Source organism: Pomacea canaliculata, linkage group LG4 (genome assembly GCF_003073045.1).
Source record: "Pomacea canaliculata isolate SZHN2017 linkage group LG4, ASM307304v1, whole genome shotgun sequence".
NCBI classification, from domain to species: Eukaryota; Metazoa; Mollusca; class Gastropoda; order Architaenioglossa; family Ampullariidae; genus Pomacea; species Pomacea canaliculata.
In genome coordinates, this window is record NC_037593.1 from 31,892,834 (window position 1) to 31,914,051 (window position 21,218).

The 21,218-nt window shown below is 36.3% G+C and overlaps 2 protein-coding genes across 5 annotated transcripts; one reads left to right on the forward strand and one right to left on the reverse strand.

Annotated features, from left to right (window-relative positions):
- Nucleotides 1-116: 116 nt before the first annotated feature.
- Nucleotides 117-15,230, reverse strand: LOC112561326 (phosphatidylinositol 4,5-bisphosphate 5-phosphatase A-like). 4 transcript variants are annotated; one of them, XM_025233735.1, is made up of 14 exons: nucleotides 15,131-15,230; nucleotides 14,751-14,759; nucleotides 14,433-14,538; nucleotides 14,021-14,125; nucleotides 11,728-11,809; nucleotides 11,123-11,239; nucleotides 10,179-10,286; nucleotides 9,667-9,734; nucleotides 9,124-9,235; nucleotides 8,010-8,119; nucleotides 7,656-7,821; nucleotides 6,831-6,977; nucleotides 5,799-5,984; nucleotides 117-4,472 (listed from the first exon to the last, which is right to left on the reverse strand). In XM_025233735.1, exons 3-14 carry the CDS (start codon nucleotides 14,522-14,524, stop codon nucleotides 4,449-4,451), a joined length of 1,317 nt encoding a protein of 438 aa, XP_025089520.1. In that variant the 5' UTR covers nucleotides 14,525-14,538; nucleotides 14,751-14,759; nucleotides 15,131-15,230; the 3' UTR covers nucleotides 117-4,448. The 4 variants fall into 4 exon arrangements, with proteins under 4 accessions (XP_025089520.1, XP_025089521.1, XP_025089523.1 ...); XM_025233736.1 differs by having other exon boundaries at nucleotides 15,175-15,219; XM_025233738.1 differs by lacking the exon at nucleotides 14,751-14,759 and having other exon boundaries at nucleotides 15,175-15,195.
- A 2,415-nt stretch (nucleotides 15,231-17,645) lies between these two features.
- Nucleotides 17,646-20,260, forward strand: LOC112563318. Its single transcript, XM_025237199.1, has 3 exons — nucleotides 17,646-17,854; nucleotides 18,919-19,132; nucleotides 19,836-20,260. Exons 1-3 carry the CDS (start codon nucleotides 17,804-17,806, stop codon nucleotides 20,111-20,113), a joined length of 543 nt encoding a protein of 180 aa, XP_025092984.1. The 5' UTR covers nucleotides 17,646-17,803; the 3' UTR covers nucleotides 20,114-20,260.
- The last annotated feature ends 958 nt before the right edge of the window (nucleotides 20,261-21,218 follow it).

Here is a 21,218-nt window from a genome sequence, read left to right on the forward strand (position 1 = left end):
TTAACCCTGTTTCATCAATCAATGTCTGATTTCTGTGCACATTTATTTCCATGTATTCAAACATGCCTTCATGCATTGGGACGGAACCACCACCTAAAGAATTAAAAACAAGCTGGTTTTTTTGTTTTCCTTCAATAGTCAAAAATATTTTATTAGTTCTTAAAAAATATAGCTGGTCTGACATTTTTTTGTTTCTGAAAACCTGTTAATGTCATTCAAAAAGTTTCAAGCCACACCACAAATAGGTTCTTTGCTCAGATGCATAAGGAAAGAAATCTTTGATTTTCCCTGTGAAGTTAAATCGTATTTGAACACAGAACACTGTGCGATATCTAACTGAAACAGATCTATTGGCAAGCAGGTAGATTACACTAAAATGCAGGATATACAAAGGAAATATAAATCATTGAGGGCGTCATTTTGGTTATTAAATGACAAGTACATCAAGACTTGCTGAACATCTTTAAACAATACAAAGATGTCCTTAATTTTTACACAGCCCTATGAAAGTCATGTCCTTAGGCTGTACACAGCCAAACAAACGTCTTTTAATGCCAAAATATATGTGAGCACAAGAAATATAATGTCCTCATATTTTTGTGCTGCCAAATAAAATTATTCTTTGGAAGTCTTCTTCTTGTACAAGGGCAGATAAACTTGACATGCAATTAAATTACACTGAATTGTCCTTCAACCACTAAATGACATTTAACCTGTACTCAGATTGTACATACCCGAATAAATTATACATCCTAAAAATATAAACATAACCAAAATCAAAAATCCATTTAAATTGAGCTTGTTCATGAATTGCTTCAAACATTCCAGAAAAATTATGCCAGTCTTTAATTCTTCCTAAACAGTTTGCACTGGCATATGCAAACATCTTTATAGCTGGAGCTCGATTGCGTCAATATGTGTGTATACCACAAATCCTATGGAATAAATCAGGTCATAATATATCTGCAGCACTTGGTAACCTACACTGGACAACATGTAACAATAGGGCCACTCCATTTTTTATGCAACAATAGAATTATGCAGTAAATACCTTGGGTCTAATGAGTTAAACAATTTGAATGTTTGGTCAATAGGAAAACATGAGAATTACAAGAAATTTATTTAGTACCCAACAGCCAACATTCAATACAAGGAAAATTGCATCTCCCTCCTATTTGATGATCACACAGCAAAAGACAGTTTTTAAAATAAGCGCATGTTTAAAGGCAGCTGTGATTATTTTCTTTACAAAGTGCCACACAAGGCTGTCTCACTCTTGCACAGGCAAAAGTACATTTACTATATTTAAAAAATAAAACTTTCTCAATAATCTTAAATCTACTATTTTTTTAATGTAATGTCCACACGAGTCTGCATGGAGTAAACAAAATTCTACAAGCAAATCTAGTATTTTCTTTTAAAAAAAGGTATCAGTAGTCCTGTAACCTTTATGAGGTGTTAAAGACACCATCTATTTTGGGGTCAGCTCTTTGGTAAGGATGGTACCCTTCCTTGCTGCCTTACCTTTCCCAGCTAAGTAAAACCTTAGGTTTAACCTTAGATTTAACAGCTAAATCAACTGAGGATATCAACTGGGTATCAAACTGGCCTATCTGCTGTTCTCTGATTGGTGTTGTAACCACTGATTAACTACTTTCCCCTAAGCCTACCATGCATAGTTGAAAAAAGCTACACTTACATCTTTTCTTTAAATTTGTACTTTGCATTTAAGGGTAATATGTTGTGACAACAGAAGCCAGGTTACAAAATGTATTTTTCATTCCTTGTCATGTTGATTGTGCATACAATTTTAAAGTTATAACAACAAAGAGGAATGTAATGCTGAAAATAATAATATATCTTCATTTGTTCAGCAGGTATAGCACAAAGCAGCAGTCATCTATATAAAGAGAGACAAAGAAATGGTTAAAAGTGATTGCAAGTTGCAGGTGGCAAACTAATTTGTAGTTTTCACTTTCAGGAAAAAACCCCACCTCCATTCTTTTAAAGACAGTTGAAATTAAATGATGGTTTTTTTTTTGTTTTTTTTTTTGCAGCTTAAAATTTCTGTAAATTTAAGTTGGAAAATGGTAAAATTTAACAGCTTTAACAATACTGTTTGAACACATATGCAGTACTTCCTACCTCTAAGAAAAACATAATAGGTTGATTACTGCATCAAAACTTCACAAAGCCAGACTAGGAGTCTTATCTCAATTTGGGGACAACAACAAATAAAATGTTTCAAGAATAAGAAATGTTTTAGAACAATACTCTCTGTAATGTTTCTAAAATTGCATCCCACTAGATGCAGGCTTCAATGTTCATTAACAACATTTGAGTAAAAATGGCACTTAACAGATGCAAATAAGAACAAAAGCTGATAATTTAAAAACAATGCAAGATTCTAGAAACATGTATGACGGTAGATTTTATCAAACAACTTTAAAATTCAAATAATATAGTAACTGAAAGTATATACAGCATTCACCTCTAAATATGGTATATAAGCATGGTATGAACGATTTACTTGTGCACAAGCAAACTCATGTGTACAAGAGATAGCATGCTTGTAAGTTGTGCAACTCAGTTATTGTTTTTAAAAAAACCCAAATAATACAGAAGTTCACTTGTAACAAATCTATCACAAAGCAGACTCAACAGTAATGCAGAGAAAAAACCGATTCAGGATAAAGAACAAATTACAACATCAAAATAAAAATAGAAGCCTTTTAGTACTTTATTATTAACACAGAAGCCGATCAAGTCTCATATTAACATACAATACCATAATGTAGGTTTAACTCTTAAATCCATAAAAACAGATCTGCTTGCTAGCTGATAGAGAAATCAAGAACTGTAAAGATTTATGTAAAATTGTGGTCAAAAAAGGAAGAATTGGTTTTATCCTTTAGTAAGTGTAGTTTGACTTTAACTGTCTATTCATTGGATCCTAATACGAGTGTGTACTCTCAACATTCATATGTGTGCATGCATGTGTATGTGTAATCTGAATTCTTGAACACTACTTGCACATCTGCTTAACACTTCCACATTGACATTGCATGACACCTTGGTTAACTTGTTGCAGTTTCCCTCTCTTAGTCCCATTACACATGTAATGCTTGCTTTTTCAAATTGGCATAAACTGTTTCAGCTTTTAAATTATAAAAAACAATCATTTTACTAGAAATTTTTTATAAATATAACTAATGTTTTTGCAATTTATATGTATTGTTTAAGTCATGTATCACATGCCACAACTGCTCAAGACAATAAATAATGTGACAGTATTTTAGTTTACATAAAGAAACCAGTATCTGAAATACTGTAACACATTTGTGGGTCATGCATGTTTGCAATCAGAATCACAATCACAGATCACGGAAGACTGGCATTAGTGTTTACTTTCATGCATTCGTGGATTTTATTTGTTCACGATAAGTCTATCAACAGACAATACTTTCAAACAAACAATACTGGAGGACTGGCATAACTTTTTTAAACTGACAGGATAACATGGTGCTACAAAACTGAGTTTACCCTGGCTTGCACACTTGGGATTAATGCAAAATGGGTTATGGTTCCACTGGCTGCAGCCAGCTTTAGGTAACTTTTGTAAAACTGTAAGTATGTGAAATGTACGGCAAGATGAAAAGGTATCACTTACAGCTGTTTCATGTCACTTACATGTCAAATATTTACTGATGCTACCTGTAAATAATGTCAACTACAAAACGAAATCAGTATATGGTGTTAGTATATGTCAGTATATGTCATTACTATTATGAGAAAGAATCAAATCATTACATTGAATCTGACACCTTTCACACTTAAAGCTGTTCTCTTCAACATATCTGAAGGCAAAAACAATTATGGAAGCCCATCACACGAATGCAATTACATGTCCTAAACATACCAAGAATGTTTCTCTTAATATTGGATATGAAGAATATAGTCCACAAAGGAAATCCATTTTGAATAATCAAAAAATAATCTACAAAAAAGAAAACATTTCTATTGTTAACAGTAGATGAATTAGGTAATAAATCCCAGGAAAGAAATATAAGTGAATGAAAAACAAGCACAAAATGGCATGTGTATATTAACACTTAACAAATAGTCGATTATGTAGTTTGTAAATAGAATCTTGTACTGCTGGCAGGAATCATGTCAAAAAATACAAGCCACAGTTGGCAAAGGAAAAACTATAACTGCATTTTTTTTCTCTCTGACACCTGTTTGTGAGATATGCAAAAGATCAAACCTGTCTGTAAAGATCACAGAAATTTTGCTGTGGAATGATGAACTGTCCTGCATCTGAAGAAACCAGATGGATGCAGGATGAATACTTCTAGCAGCTGGAGTCTGACTAGGGCTGAGGTCACTTGTCTGATCCTCTCTGATCTATGACCTTGGCATAAGCAAGATCAGAACTGATGGCACTGTCAGCCTATTTTTAATGGAGTAATCTGGCAAACAAAATGCCCAAAGGTAAAAAATGCTGCACAAATTTTGACAACCACAAAGCAGAAGCAGGAGTTGCTGGGTATGACAAAACCAAATCTCAAGCCTAGTTCACCTAGTTTAAAATTTCTTACAAAACCAGGAAATATTCACATCATGTAAGAAAATATTACTTTGAGAGTTCAATTCCAACAAAGCATACCAATATACTCTTTGTGAAGGTGTGTAAGAAACAGAAACTATACAAAGACCATTTCTTCTTTTACAACTCATGAAATGAAATCAGAACATTATTTGTATATGTGAAGTAAAAAGAAGCTAAAATTGATTTTTATTTATATTAAATACAGACAAACATCTAAACAAGAAGAAAAGATGAGGGAAGAGTGGAAGCACAAAGAAAATAAGTGACAGTGAGTGAGATACCAATGCCCCCTCCCCCCAGAATAGGGACTGTGAAAATGAAATAAGCAGCGTAAAGATCAATGACAAGAAAGTGAACAATACAGGGGCTGTAGCACAGCCAGACTGGTAAAACCATTCAAGTGACCAAGGTCACACAAAAGAAGTGGTGAGAAGACAGAGTAATGGGAAAGCCAAAAACTGAAAGGTGATAATCAAATGAGAAATCAAAAAATAATAATCAAGCTCAGTGACTCATCATTAATATTTTCAAAAACAAGTTTTGATCAGCATGAAAAAGAGGTACTAATGATAATTTGACTTGTAAAGTGCATTTCCATATACTGACGCCAGCTCAATGTGCTGCACACGAAAGACTGTAAAGGAACTAATAGCCTTTGTACTACTGTAAAGCTCTATCTCGACCATTTCTCAAAAGAGTTAAATTCATTAACAAATTAAAAGGCTAGTCACTGAATCTCATTGATTTGTATTTTTCCCTATTACTGATAGCTTATTTGTTTAACTTTTTTTTTAAAACGGGCAAATTTTGTGTGCATGTAGGTAGTTTCTTTAACGTCAAGGTAATAAAAAAAGTTAACAAGAGATGTGTAAAAAGTAAACAAAAGATAAACTCACTAAAAAACCTGAATTTGATATTCAAACTACACCATGTGATCACATTTGTGCAGGATGTAAAATAAGTCAAAAATAAAAATTTAGGAGCTGGATAAAACCACCCCAAACTTCAGTTTTCCATTTCAAAGTGCTGATATCGTGTAAAAGGCTTTCAGAACACCAGAACTTCAAGCATCAACATTACCCGTTTTTAATGGTGGTTACAGACTTGAAGAAAGAACGATGAATGAATATTAAAAGTTTTGCAAGATTGTCAAAGGAGTAAAATGATGCTAGCTAATGTTCCTTACAGGAAACACCTGGCTGATCCCCATCAGTGAGTACTTCTTCGTCAAGTAGCATAAGCAGTAATTCCCAGGGGGAACATCATTGAAAGCTTTTGCAGAGAAGGTAACCTCCACACCTTGAGCATTCTTTTCAGCCCCTTCTATGGCACTGACATAAGTGAGGTATGTTTCAAAGTTTACAAATTTGGCCTGCAAGAAATGTGTACAGCAAAAATAGATTCAATGGGTGCTCACCAATGGCTGTAACCAGAAATAAATATTTACATAGGAGACAACAATCTCAACAATTTTTTTAAAATCCAAATTTTTGTGCAGTAGATGCTGTTAGGTTACATAAATACCTATAGTATTATTCTTTACTGCCATGCTAGGGCGTTTTATTTTGAGGTTCTGCAAGCTGTTCTTTTTCATTTAACTATACTGTCAATAAAGTGACCCTTATATAATGTCTTTTGTACCCCCACCACATTAAACTGTTTCAAACTAGGCACTGTATACTATATACACAGTTTGTTATATACTAGGTACTGCATGTAATCTACACAGTTCACCATATACAACCTGTATCCTTATTTACTTCATACTGTTTACACATTATTTGTATCCACTTCAATTACTGTAAATTGCTTTATAATTCTAAAAGCAATTCTACAATTTATTATAGAAGGATACTACTCAATTTACACTTTCTTACAGCTTACTATAGGTTATCTAGATCGTTCTGTGCAACATAGATGCTTATCTTTAACGAATAACATTTGTACTGTTCATTGTAGATCTAGTACTTTTAAGTGCATTATATTGTCCGTATTAAAGCAACTCTACAGTGTTCCCTCATTATACCAATCAGCAAACCTTTCAATTCATTTTATATAATTCTGCTAGTCTGTTTGATTTTAAGTTTTCTGCAAGCCCCAGCTATTTATCATGTTGAAAGTTTTTCCTTCAAAGTTAAATCAAAACTTACTAAAAATACTTCCTGCAAGTTGTTTTGCACAGAGATTGTCAAGCATGAAAAACATCATAGGTACACACCTTATATAAGCCAATCCAGTCAGATGAGGATGTTTTGACTTGACCAAGGACATCTTTAACTTGATATCGAACTATCTGAGATTGTCCAAGCTGCCATTCTTTTATCTGCTCAAACCTCACGGGATTTAGTGGTGGCTTGGGGTATACCTAATCAAAAATTAGACAAACGCTAACTGTTTACAGAAATATGGTAAGTCATTTTGGCTTTGCTGTAACATTAGACTGCTTGAAATTAGAAGAAAGAAACTTAATGCCAGCAGAGAGAAGTCGTAAGTTTAAAAGCTGCTCATGATCACAAAGGTGATTAAAAAAATTAAAATAAAATAAACACAAGGAACTGCTTTATCTTTTACTTTTCCTTTGAGTCAAAAGTTCCTATACACTAAAACTACGCATGTATAATGGAAACAAAGTTAACACAAAGGTAAATGATTGAGAAAAATAAAGACAAAATACAAACATTTCCACTTAGTACCATTAACACATCTGCAATCAAAATGGACACCTTAAATTGGCCATGATCTTTTCAATGACAAAAAACTTTTAAACCTTATCCCTTTCAAGAAGTAAAATTTTTGCTTGCAGCCTTGATGAACCAACTGCTATTAACTGTAACAATAATAACAACAATAATTATTATAATTGTAGAATTTGTATAGTACATTTCGCTGTGTGGAGGCAAGTTCAATGCTCAAAAATGTACAGACAAGCCTACATTTAATCATACAGTGCAGAAACACAACGATTCTCAGATGGATGACACTGCAGCGAACATGAACAAAAACAGTCCTGCAACATGACTTTGGAGTATTTCTGTGAACTTACTGAGATCTCGAAGGTGGCAGATACAGGCTTGTGATCACTGCAGAGGTATGTTGGATGTGAAGTATAGACTAACTGTTTGACTTGCAGCCTGCAACTTCTTCCATACTCTGCATCATCAGAGTACCAAAGTATCCTGTCACACCATGCTGGCACACGTTGTTTGGAACTGTAGAACAGCACAAACTATTAGGTTATGAAAGCATTATGTGATATGGTGTTAAAAAGAGAGGAATGGGCTCCTTACCAGGAGAACTTTTGAATTCATCGGTCTGTTGTTTGCTTTCATTCTTAAAATCTAGTTTACAAAACTAATGACATTTATCGACACAAGGGGCTGAAAAGTTCAAGGTTAACCTTGTGTCATAAGTATTGGTGCCTGGGTCAAACTTGTAGGTAGGTGGGAAGGTGATGCAACCTTCCTTAAAGTTCACAAATATAAGCTCCTCTTCTCGACACATGTTCAGCTGAAAAATACGGATATCGACTAGTCATCCTAGATCTTTTCGGTAATTAAACCAATACATTTTAACTGGGAATTATACTCATTTGAACACAAATTTATAAGACAAGTGACTATAATATAGACTGTAATATTATGTATAAATCAATGAGCTAACATTATTGAAACTTAGGGTCACTTTAGCATTGTGTCAAAGTAACAGCGACATGTCAGTTGTGTCTCGTGTGAAAAAGCTGTGCATGTCCATTTATGTTTGTCCATGATAATTATACATAGCATACCAATGTATACACACTTTTGCAAACGTATATGAACATAAGGGTAAGATGCATAGACATAGAGCTTCAAAAACACACACAGACAAGATACACTTCTCAAACAAACATCAAAACACATTATCTCTACCAATCAAACTATGAAAAGAGCCTATAACACAAAAAATTCTTAACATGTTTTCAACATTACTTAAACAATGAAACTAAAAGGTACTCTTGGATAGCAATAACTGGTGTGGGTCTTTCTTTTCTTGTAGTAAATCTAAGTAAACAGATTCAAGATCTGTGGTCACAAAGTTTGCAAAATAGGGTAAAGAAGTATAACCTTCAGAATTTTCTTCACACTCCAGATAAGCAACATTTACAAAATTCTTTGATATTCGATAACAAAGAAGCATAACTGAAATATCACTTCATGTTTTTTTAAAGTGTGAATTTATGTCAAAATGGTAGTCAATGAGCCATCTCCAAAATGGCTCTCATATGAAAATCTATTGGCTATAGAAAACACAAATAGGAGCAAAAGCATTTAAAGCAGTCAATGAGAGAGAATTAATGGAAAAGAAAAGCCTCCAAATAGGCCCAGTCTCCAAAAACACCTCATTTTGTAATTCCAATGAAGGACTGCATTAAACATCCATGCATATGTGGGCAGGACAATCTAAAACACTAACTTTGCTCCATGCAAGCATTGCAAATGCATTAAACAAAGGAAAAAATCAAATCAAATTACCTGATCGGATAATAAAAGCTTAGCATAATCATTCCTTTCAATTGCATTTTCAGCATCAAGACGTGTTGTCTTATCCAGACGGAAGTTGAGATCACCCATCCAAAATACATAACTGAAAGCAGTTTCAGTATTATTGGCATAGCAAAGAAATGCTACACATGAAGTAAATTAGACAAGTGAACTGTCGAGAGGAAGCATTTATAGTTTGCATTTTTTTTTATTAAAGGGCTTAAGTCCACAGCCACAATTTTAATCAAAATTTAAAAAAAAATCAAAATATTTACAAACATGCAAGCACACTGTCACAGATACAGGCACAAATGTGTGCATAAACACATGCATATGTGTATGCACACAAAACAAACTTTTCCCATAAACATGAATACGCACCCCTTCCCCACATGTACAAACTCACACTCCTTCCCCACATACACAAAAGGCAAAAAGGTAAACTGCTGAAAAAAAAACCAAATTTTTTGTGATGAAGATATGATAATGATGAAAGCAATAAATTATCATGTAAAAGCTCAAAACAGCACTCACTCATGATCAAGTATGGTTTCAACATCAGGGTCTTTAAACTTCTGATTATCGATGATGCTGCCATAGTCCTAGAACACAGCAACATTACTGAAACCAGTTGACAAATGGTATCCTCCCAGACAGTGATGGCTTTAAAGAAAAGCAATGTGCATGCTCTATAACACACTTTCCAAAGCATTTCCAGTTTTAAATAAGTGCTCATTGTATGCACTGTAATCACATACTCATTCATTTAAGAAGTAGATATGCTGCTTGAGTGGCTCAACTGCATTATGTTAAGGTACACGCAACGGGTCTAGGTGCACACCCTAATGATCCTAGATATCAGCTACTTGAATGAAGTAGACATACTTTTAAAGAAAAATAACTAACAGACCACTCTAAGGAATAATTTATCCAACTCTCTTATCAAGCATAAATCATGCTATATTAAATATACACTATATTATATTGAATATAAACTATGTTATAATAAATATAAACTATACAATATTGTACATAAACTTGAGTACCTCTATTCTTTCTCGAACATTATCAAGATGAGCCGCCAGATGGCTGTTGACAACGATGAAATTGACACCAAAAAGATCCATTCTTATGCTGACACCTCCCTTGTTGCCCTGACATGAAAGTGATAACCATGCCCATCAAAAGGGACTTAAAAGCAAGAAGTAGCCTGAAATAAGGCTTTTCACTTTGCTTGGTCTTTATGAGGTATCCAGAAATGAATAGACAAATATTCAGGAATACAATGAAAGACACAAAAAGTATAATGAAAACACCCACAAGCAAATAAGTCACAATCTATCAATAAAATGAAGAAGACTGCATAAAGCCAGATATGAAACAATTTATATATCTCGAAAAAAGAGATCAGAAAGTAGGTTAGCACTGCTAGATGTGTGCCAGGTTGCTGACAAAGTTTCCTTATTTATCACTATAGCATTTGGTTTTACAATCAGTGCAACAACATAAGAATAAATGAGTCTTACTCTCAACTAGTGGTTGCATGGTTTTGACAAATAAATCGATTATCTCTATCTTCCTCATTTTCATCAGAAATGACTAAGGACTTATCCTCTAAATAGAAATTTTCAGCTTCAGACTCAAATTTGGATATTTTTTGGACTAAGTGGAAATAAAGAGCTGGTTGCAACCCAGCAATGGTCAAAGGCAAGGAAGCCATACAATCTTTTGTCTTGTCTTTCTCTTCACTGTACATAAATATTTTGAAAGTATTTTTTTTTACTTGAGTGCAAATATATAAAATTTTTATCATTTGAAACACACCTAAAGCAATAAAATGACTTTAAATTTATTGTTTTAAAATAAATTGGCCTGCTTTCTATGGAGGGCAGGGTTTGAGACTATTATTTTGAAATCAAGGAAGCTGTATAATGAGAATAAAGAGATTTTTTTTTTTTAAATTGTGTCACAAACACTCATTATTACTTGCCCACCATCCTCCCAGTCCAGTCCTGGTTGCCTCACTTTCAAAGCTTGTACAGTAAGAGAGATGAGAACGTTTCACAAACATGATTGTTATTAACCCTTGAAGCCGTCGTAATTTGATCTGAAAAAAATTAAACTGCTGCTCAAGCACTCATCAAAGACAAGTAAAAGGAAAGAAAGAAATGATGAGAAGGGAGTAACACTGAGTAAACAGGCTGACCATCAGCTGATCCAAGAGAATGACAGAAAGACCAAGAGCAATGATGAGATTTGATGGTACAATTGTTAAAAATACTCTCATAAATAACACGGTTTTAAATAAAGCTAATTCAAGAGAAAAATTTTTTGAGGAAAGAAACTTTGATTAAAATATATAAGGCAAATTGCTCAACAACATGGCAAACAGAGATGCATGCTTAACTTATGAGTCTTGTGTGCTGAAAAGTGAAATAACAACACAGTACGCCCAATCAGTCAAAACTCTCTGGTCCATTCACTTTTATGTGAAGGTGCACTTGTGAACAGACATGTAAATTGTATCATTTCAAAACAAACACACATGCACATGTGTAAATTGTATCATTTCAACTGTATTAGTAGGCTACCTACACGGACAAAGTCATGCTTTTTTAGAGTAGATGTGAAGGCCTCTACCCATTCTGTGTTATCTCCCTCTTTTACCTCTTGAAGCCTGTTGACAAAGGAAGATTAGTCAAATTCTAAACATTTCATCGATCACCATTAAGCTTGGTCAGGAAAATATAAATTCATGACGCAAGTTATCATTTACTATTTTATATTCATTCTGTTCAAAATAAGCATCAAACTGTATACATTTAATTGTAGCATAGTTTTGTGTGTCATTCCAAACATAAAATTTCAAGTCTTGGAAAGACTGTCAGTCCTTTTATGAGCATGATATAAATGTGGGTAATCCCCCCTGCATGTTCTTTGCTTTTGCACGAATAGGTAAAGGAAGGACTAGCCTTTCATTCATATATATATATAGTTTTACCTACAAAAATGTCACTAGCATCCCAACCCCAGTCAATAACTACAGCAGACATTTTATTTTTGGTCTCTTCTTAAAGATGTAATACTGGTCAATATTATAGTCAGGCATGTTAACTGGTTTATGTCACAAACATATCATGATTTGTTTTTCTCATAGTCTATTTCAAATAAAATAATGTGTTTATCTCTGTATGATTTACTGCCATTATGATTTTTATAAGGGAACAGAACTATCAAATGGTAGTATAGGTATTGCTGTGTATAATTCTATTCCAGATGTTGGTCTGTAAATCTGAATTTCTATTTAAACTCTATTACTTGCCATTGCCCTGGGGCCTCATATAAATATATACCATTTACAACAAGCTGATTTTGTGTTTGTTTTTAGAGCACATTTTTTTAAAGTAAAAGAAATGGGGTCATGGGTGGAATGGATAGGTGTCATGCTCCGTGTGGTGGCTCTGAATCCTCGTTTTAAAGGGATATTCAAGGCTTGTGATAAGGCTGTGGCGAAGGTCAAATGTTTCAAAAATATATTTAGTTACAATTACAGAGCACGAGAGCAATACAGGAGAAATAAAGGATTTGTTTCTAACTTAATTACCACTTACTAGCACTATTTCAGTTGCCGATGTTTATAAAAATAGAAAAAATCCAGTGAAATCGATCCTTGTGTCCTTCCGCCAAATAACCACGATAGCTTCCCGAGATGGAGACCTACAGGAAGTGTCTGTGGTCATTGCGAAGATTTGACATCATCATCGGTGGTGTCTCATGAGTTTATTTGGGTTTTAAAGTGAACTTTTCAAAGCACAGTTTAAAAATTATAGAAAATAGTCTGTTTCACTTGGTAAGCAGTCTTGGTCATATGTCATAAGGTCAGGTGACGAAGAACAAGACTTCGTCTAAGTAAACGAAAGAGTCCTGTGTCATTTCTCTTCTTAAACACAACATTGTATACTACCTTCAACTTTTCCCATATGAAGAGACCCGAAAATAGACGAGATTCAAGTGGATCCTACTCTTTACGCAATTCTAAGCAGTTTTATTTTGCCTTTAGAATCCCTTTTAAAAGGAGGGCGGGGAACACATTTGTGAGACATTTTTTGCTGCTATCTTACTTACTCCAGCGTTGAGATCAGTGCTTCTTTTGCAGTTGCCTGATCCTGACCAGGAAGTGTGCATAAATACTGTGATAAATGGCTTGTTTTTGATGTTGAAAGTGACCCAGTGCCTTGTGTGTATGGGATTTGCTTTGTCTGTTTTGTTTGGGGGGATTTGCCTATGATGTCAAATATTGTATTTCTCAGGTGGATTATCTTCATATTAATGTCTACTGGTGTATTATCTCTATATTAATGTCTATGGTGTATGTGTGTGTATATATATACATTTTATGGAAAAAAAAATTAAATCAATGCTTTAAAAAAAGCTAAAAACAGTTGATGTTAATACCGAGTGATTTATAATCAGAAATGCTAACTCTTCATGGCTAACACCCTAAACCTTTATCTGTCTTGCCTACCAGGGCTCATTTCCATGAAGCACATTTGCCCAGCCACTTACCTTACCTGAGATGAGTACACTGGCTAACCAGAGATAGTGGCTCAAGCCTGGTATTCATGAACTTGAGGTAGGCCTACCCAACTTTTTTTACCAGCTGGTATTTTTGCCAGAGGTGTCCCATTCCAATAACTTTCTCCCACTTAGGGTAAATATAGCAAAATGAACACTGAGGGTTTCTAGACCTAACAAATAAATTGGACAGATATAATTTATGATGCTGCAGAACTGTTTAGTAAATTTTAAATTCATAATCTGAGAGCAGTCTGGAAAAGCTGTGAGTATATATATATTTAGTGGTTATAAATGAACAGACTTCACTTACCCAATACCATACACATCAAAAAACTGTTGTTTGTTAAGTGAGAGAACATCATTTAGGTCTGGTGGCGGTGGTGACCATCCAACATTCCAAGTCAGTAGATAAACCCTGCACATCATGCCAGTATGACCATTATAAATTATTGAAATTTTTTTGTCAAGGTGACCAGATGATGTAGAAATTTATAGGTTTTGTATACAGAAAAAGGCATACAGAAATAGAAGAGAAGCAATGGTGACATTGAGACAGCTGATACTGAGATATTTGATAAGACAAAGAGATAGGCACAATGACAAACAACAATATGAACACATTGGTAAACAGTCAGAAAATGTTTATTGTGAATGTACTAGCTTGACTGGTTTCTCATTGTAATTTTGATTAATGAGCATAATTACAGCATGGCAACACTAACCCAACTGGTTTTCCTGAACGTGTAAGCTTCTTTGAGTTGACACTCCTTTCTACTCCATCTACTTGGCTAGATGGTAAATCTGCCGCAGCCATCGTAACCAGGAGCTCTTTTAAGAAGATAAAAGATAACAAAGAATCCAATTATGAACAAAATTTATGAATTTCCCATATCACAAAAAAAACTGCCTATACATGCTGTAAATAAATATTAACGAAATATATTAAAAACAAATGTTACATATTCATTATGTAGTAAATTAAGTACTAAAATAAAGGACCATACCCCCCAAAAAAAACAAACAAACACACACATACTCACCTTTTTAAGCTAAGGAACAGATTGAAAAAAGACAAGCGTTAGAACAACCAAGTCAAAAAGAATTGTACGTGGTCCTATAATCTCAACACAGAGTAACCGAATAGAACAAAGTAAATTAATTTTCTTTTAATAGAACATTTTAAGACAAATAATGCTTGCAACTAGTTAAAAAAAAAAGTTTATGAACGTTATTTAGTCATTCAGTCATTGCCAGACCGGTCCTACACGGAAGTCTTTGCTGTTATTGACCCCAAACTACGAGCGCGACTGACAGAAGTTGCAAGTTTGCCTAACCTTTATTGCAAATGCAAGTTTGGCTTGGGCATAGAGATAATCCCACCTTCGACCTACTAGTCTTACTTTCGATTAAAGGGACATACTTTCAATAAGTGTAAGTTACAACCCTTGTAGGCTTCGGTCTTACTAGTCAACTTAGTTTCGGGACGCCAGCCTAGGGGTCAAGGTTATTTTGAGGAAGTTCAGACAAAATTTACAGATATGAACCCAGTGAGAAGCGAACAGATAGCAGACACAAATTTATGAGAACTTTGTTCAAACACCATCGTGAAATCGCGCATAACCATCGAGGCAACGGAACACATTAAATTTGTCTGTGGCTATCTTGACAAGAAACGTCAGATTAAGTAAGAAGAAACCCGCACCTGTGTGCAAGTGATGATGGCTAGCTTCAGATCAAAGCGCCGCCATTTCTTGGCATCTCATGCTTTGACTTATCTCCCCCAACCCTCTAAAGCAGGGGTGGGCAATTAATTTTCCCAAGGGGCCGGATGAGAAACTGGAATGGTTCTAGAGGGCCGGACTAATATAGTTAACTCAGTTTTACCCAATACTGTATATATAGTATATTTACTGGTGGGCGGCCAGCGGGCGGGCCGGTCAGAGACAGGAGGCGGGCCCGCGGGCCGGCGTTTGCCCAGGTCTGCTCTAAAGAGTCTACGGAGTCAGTTACCAAGCAATTCCTGACAGATGAGTCGAATCAGAAAAGGTCCAAGATTCAAAAGCTAATCTTCTGAAGCGCGCGTGCCTCTTAGTGCAGCAGTATAGGTGGTCATGCAGTACGTATACGTTATAGCGGGACTGTTTGTAAGAACAATTATAGTGCTTTATTTCCTCATCCCAGCACTCTCTTCCACTAGGAAGATAACCTATAGCGCACGAAAATGACTATACATGTAAATAGTGGATACACAAGCACACAAATCAGTATTTGGACTTATACCTGCTTGGTGGTACCCAAACTATTTCTCCCCAGGCGTCTGCATCTTTCCGCGGACCGGGTGACCATGGCTTTGACTTTGACCACCCCTAGTACGGGAGGAAAGCCATTTTGCCGCAAGGCAGCTCACGCTACTGACAACCCCCTCCTCTCCCCGCGATGTAGATGATAACTGTAATTATAGGTTGTTCGGGTGCTGTAAAGTGCTAATGGTGGTTTAGGTTCATTAAGGTATTTGTATTAGACATGAGTAGGATTGAAAGTATATTATAGTTAGTGCGTACTTGTAAGTAATGTAAATACATTCATTTCAAATGTACATGCTTGTGTGAGTGTCAGTCTGCACATTAAATGCTTGCGTATTGAACGTGTATATCCTCGACGTATGAGTGAAATAAACATAATCATTTAAGTGACTAAGACCCGTGTCGATCGTCTCGTGCACAGCAAAATCGTGAACTAAACCTAGCTGTTGTGAAACACAAAACACATCATGGGACAACGAAATCATCTGATCCGCATTTGAACGACACACCATTATATAGAGGAACTTTGATAAAAGAAATTCGACCGTAGTTGCGAAGTTGTGGATGTTTAAATCCGCAGATGCTTTGGAAAGATACGAAGCAGTAGGCAGGACTGCAGTTTTGACTTTCTTAGGGTGACAGAGGTCACATGAAGTGAACCACTTGTAGTTGCAGGCGAGGGTTCTACTACTAGACTGAAAGACAGCATTGAAAATATGTTCATTTTACCACAGCTTTTACGGTCAGTGTACGTTAGTGCATAAGCTGCTATCTGTAAACCTGCAGGATACATGCACTTTATTCAGAAAAACTATTCTCCTGTTTTGTTGAATGGACATCGATCATTAATAAATGCAGAATGAGAAAAATAAGTATAAATCTTGAATGTCAGCACTTATAAATTCTTATGTCAAAGTGACACACAGTAAGACCGTTCATCGGATCCCACAAGGTTAATCACCCGTTTAAAAAAGAATTAGAATAATAAAAGGCCAGTGAATGAGACACAATGAGCAAAGACCTCATCATCCTTAAAGTTCTAGTCGGGTGCCACATTATTTTCTATTAACTGGGTAAAGCTCAGATACTCCCCACCCCACCCCTAAATCTGGGCGAAAACCCCTTTCGTCGTAGAGATAAATACCTAAAAAACATCACCACGCTCAGAAGGAAATCTAAACAGTTGCCTCACGCTTGGACACAGCTAGGCAAGCTTGATTAACAACTAATCCATGTTTTCCTGCTGGCTGAGGTCTTCACAACAAAACTTTATTTACATACATTCCTGCTCCTATTGCGCTTGGTGTCGGGACTGCAACCAACGGAAAAACTGGGATGACATATGTTAATTAGACGTGGACAAACATGACTTCACGTGTTTGATTTCTTTCTGTGCATGATGTAAGTGTATCTCGAGAACGGAAGAGAGTTATTCGGTTTTCCCCCAGGTTTGTGGAAACACCATCCTGCTTTAAGCTTTCAAAAGAAACTTTCTACCCGACTAGACTTTAACAGAACACAAAAAAATTATTCTAATCTTTAGGCTATACTGTGCAGCCAATTCTTTGCCTTTGCCTTTGCCTTTGCCTTTGCTTTGCTTTTGAGTGGCTTAGGTTTTTCACGGTTGACCTATAAAGACACAGCGTTAGGGATTGTGTTTCAAGAGTGTGTGTCTGTGTGTTGGGGAAGGGGGAGAGTGTGGAATGATAACTGCATTTGTGTTTCTGTGCCGCCTCATCTAAGAAAGAGAACTCGCCGTGAAAGCACTCCCGCCAATTAATGCGAGGAGCATGTCGATGTGGCGGGGTGTAATCGCAATGACACTAGAAGCCATGCCAAGGGTAAGTTGGAAGCCGCATACTTTTGCACTCGTCCTGTGAGAACGTCACTCTTGTAGCCTCGTATTTCCTCGTGTGTCCTTATCCTGTCATACCTCTATGATCCCTGCCTCTTTGTTATCCTCTCTGAAAGGGGTGGGAGGAGGGTTAATGGAGTAGCACACAGAGGAACCGATATCGTGAGTCGTGCTTATAAAACCGACTCCCGAGCTAGTGACTAGACTTAATTTCTGTCTGCCCTTCACTGCGCGGTCAAATGCTTAACAGCAAAATTGATGAGAGGGCTCTGTACGCACGATGGTAAGTAAACTCAAAACCAGTCGCCTAGGGACTTGGAAACTGCCTATGCTGTTCCAGAAAAGATGGGTTTCTGATTTGTCATGAAATGTCAAGGGCGGCGAGTGCACACACACGTCCTCGTCCACGTCCCTCCTCTTCCCCGCACATGTATATCAAGAACAGTCACCGGATATTGGCCTTGACCTAAGTAACAAAGGTAAATTTGTTATGTACAGGAAAGTGTAGTGTTCTTGGCATACACTACAATGTAGTCTATGTTAACAATTGAGAGTATTCGCTACTAGTAACACGCCATCTACAGACTTAAGATAACAGCTAGCTGTGATCAGTTGTAGAGAATTTTGGCCACCTTCTGGGATGACATCGATAAAGTTCTTGGATGTCACCATTCTTCACTTTCCTCTACTGAAGAACTTAGTTCTCTTTGTCGAAACACGAAACATCCAGCGCGTTGACAAAAAATGCTTTGACACTAATATTCGGAAGTTTTTCAAGAATTTTTCCTTGATCTAGCTTGCGAGAAATTTAGTGTACTCTGTCTGAACTCTTAACGACAGGTAGGCCTGCCTGTAAACTGTGTGTTCTTTAAGAAGAGGATATTATTTTCAGAGTAACATATTAAAGCTCCGAAGAAATTTCTACAGCTGTGGTATGTACACAGTTAATTTCTCTTTGATGTCCTCGGGTGATTCTGTTTTGCCAAAAGCAGAACTTCACCCAAAACCTCAAGAAATCGACCTCATTATCTTCACCAATTTATTTTGCAGATCCCAGTGCCAACAGTTTTGGCGACCTTCACCTTAATTACTGCGTATCCGACTTCTTACGACGAGACTTTTTACCTTGACCCTGGGTCAAGAAGATTCTTGATGCAAACTGATCTCGAACTAGCTAACATCACAGTGAGAAGAGGAGAGCTGAGTTATTTATATTCAGGACTTCACTATTGTCCTTACAATCAACACAGCTCGCCAAGAAAGGGTAAGAATTGGATTGTGTACTGTCACCGGAAGTCCCGGAACTTCTTTGTGTAATGGAAAGTTGTCCAGTTTATTGGTTGCCATGCCTGTAAACAGGTGAATGCTAAAGTATAATGTTTTACTTACTAAGGTAAACTGCTGAAAACAACTTAATAAACACAGGTAACTTAATTGCTGTTGTTGTTGTTTTGTTTTGTTTTTTATTGTAAGGCTCCTTTCGAAAATACTTCCAAAACATATATTTCTTTAGTAGTTCGCTCCACTATTTAACAGACAACGTGAATTTTACTAGACACAAAATATATCTTTCGTGAAAGTCATAGGAATCACCTCAATCCCCCATAAAAATGTAATAAAATTTACGCAAATCAAACACATTTAAAGGTCACGGCAGAATTCATCATGAACGGTAAGAAAACTGGAAGGCATGTGCTATAGCTAGGTCTAGTCTGCACACAGATCAGCCAGGGAACACTGCTGGGTCTTCATGGGAACAAATAAGGCTGGGTAGTGCATCCGAACTAGAAAAAAAGCATTTATTTAATAAGTATAATAGTATGAGTAATAAGTCTTGATGATGGCCACCACGTAACCAGCAAATACCAATCACACAAAACAAGTACACGCGGCAACACATGTAACGCACACCAGTTACACCTCACACACAGGGGGCTTAAGAATTATTTTTTTTTTTACTGATGCAGGATCCGCAAGCGATGCACTCCAGAGGACATCCTCCTGCCCATGGTACTGGACTTTGAATTTCGACAGCCAGCGGGATCCCACCATGATCCTAACCGCGGCGTGTGCATGTCACGATTGTCAGGATTCCACCGCCTTACTTGGAAACGTCTGTCAACCGGTCCACTACTTCCGGAAGATCAAGTACGTTCACGAAAAGAAATCCTACGGCCACAGACTCTTCCCCGTCGTGGTGGGCTGCACGTGTAACCGATACTCCTCCTATGACGCCAGGGCTTAACCACGAACTTGAAAAATGAAAAATGTATTTGTCTCACCACCAACACAGAGAGAACAAACCGTGTTTGGTCGTGTACTGATCGAACTAGAAAGAATTCTCTTTCTTTGAGATTTTCTTGGTAATCAGTAAAGAATGTGATAACTTGAATTGTGTAGTTTCTTCTAGAATCTAGAAGTTTCTCCGACAGGCATCTGAAGGTCTTGGACTTGAGCTTTGTACACGTGTGTGTTGTGATACCCGCCATTCATACCGATAGCCCGCAAAGTATAAAGTTTTGATGAATTGCTGAAAACGTCCCGCAAGAAGAGCATATTAATGTGTTAAGCAATAACAGCGATACCCATATGAATATTCATAGACTAACTCACTTTTTGATCCTTTTTTGTTTTTATTTTATTTTTGTGACCATAACTGTCTTTCGTGGATTCTGACGCGCAACCAATACTCCAGCTCCGAAACCTTCATAGCCGATCAAAAATAGTCTAATAGCTACCGACATAATTTATCGTTGTTGCTGTATTATCTTCACACTTTGTCCACTGCATATAAATAAAATCCCTTTAGACTATAAATACTATCTCAGTAAAGAGATCATGACTTGTACCTGCTCAAAATATCGTCGTTTTGGTCGTTTCACAACCATCCAAGTGGAGAACGGGAGATATTATTTCATACTGAACTTAACCAGTTTCTAAAATCAGGGGCGGCCTTCGGCATGTGCAAACTGTGCACCTGTACAAGGCCGCCAAATCACAGGAGGCCACGCCAACAAGATCCTTCACGTTCAACAAGATCGACCGACCCATGACGTACTTTCGTTACTCGATGGGAAAGTTTTACCTTCTGCTGAATATTTCCTTTCCGTTCTCGAGATACATGCAAAAAAAACATCACCATTTGGGAATCAGTATCATTTAAAATTTGCACCTCACTATGCCTTTAAATTGTAATCAATGTCTTTCAACAGTGTCGCATCTCAAAAGATTAAGCTAAATGTGTGTTTAGGTACATATAGAATTAGGAAGAAATTAAGTCAGTTGGAATTTAGTTGAATTTTTGGAAACAGTTTTAGTTAGGTCGTCAGGAGTTATAAACTAGATTAAAC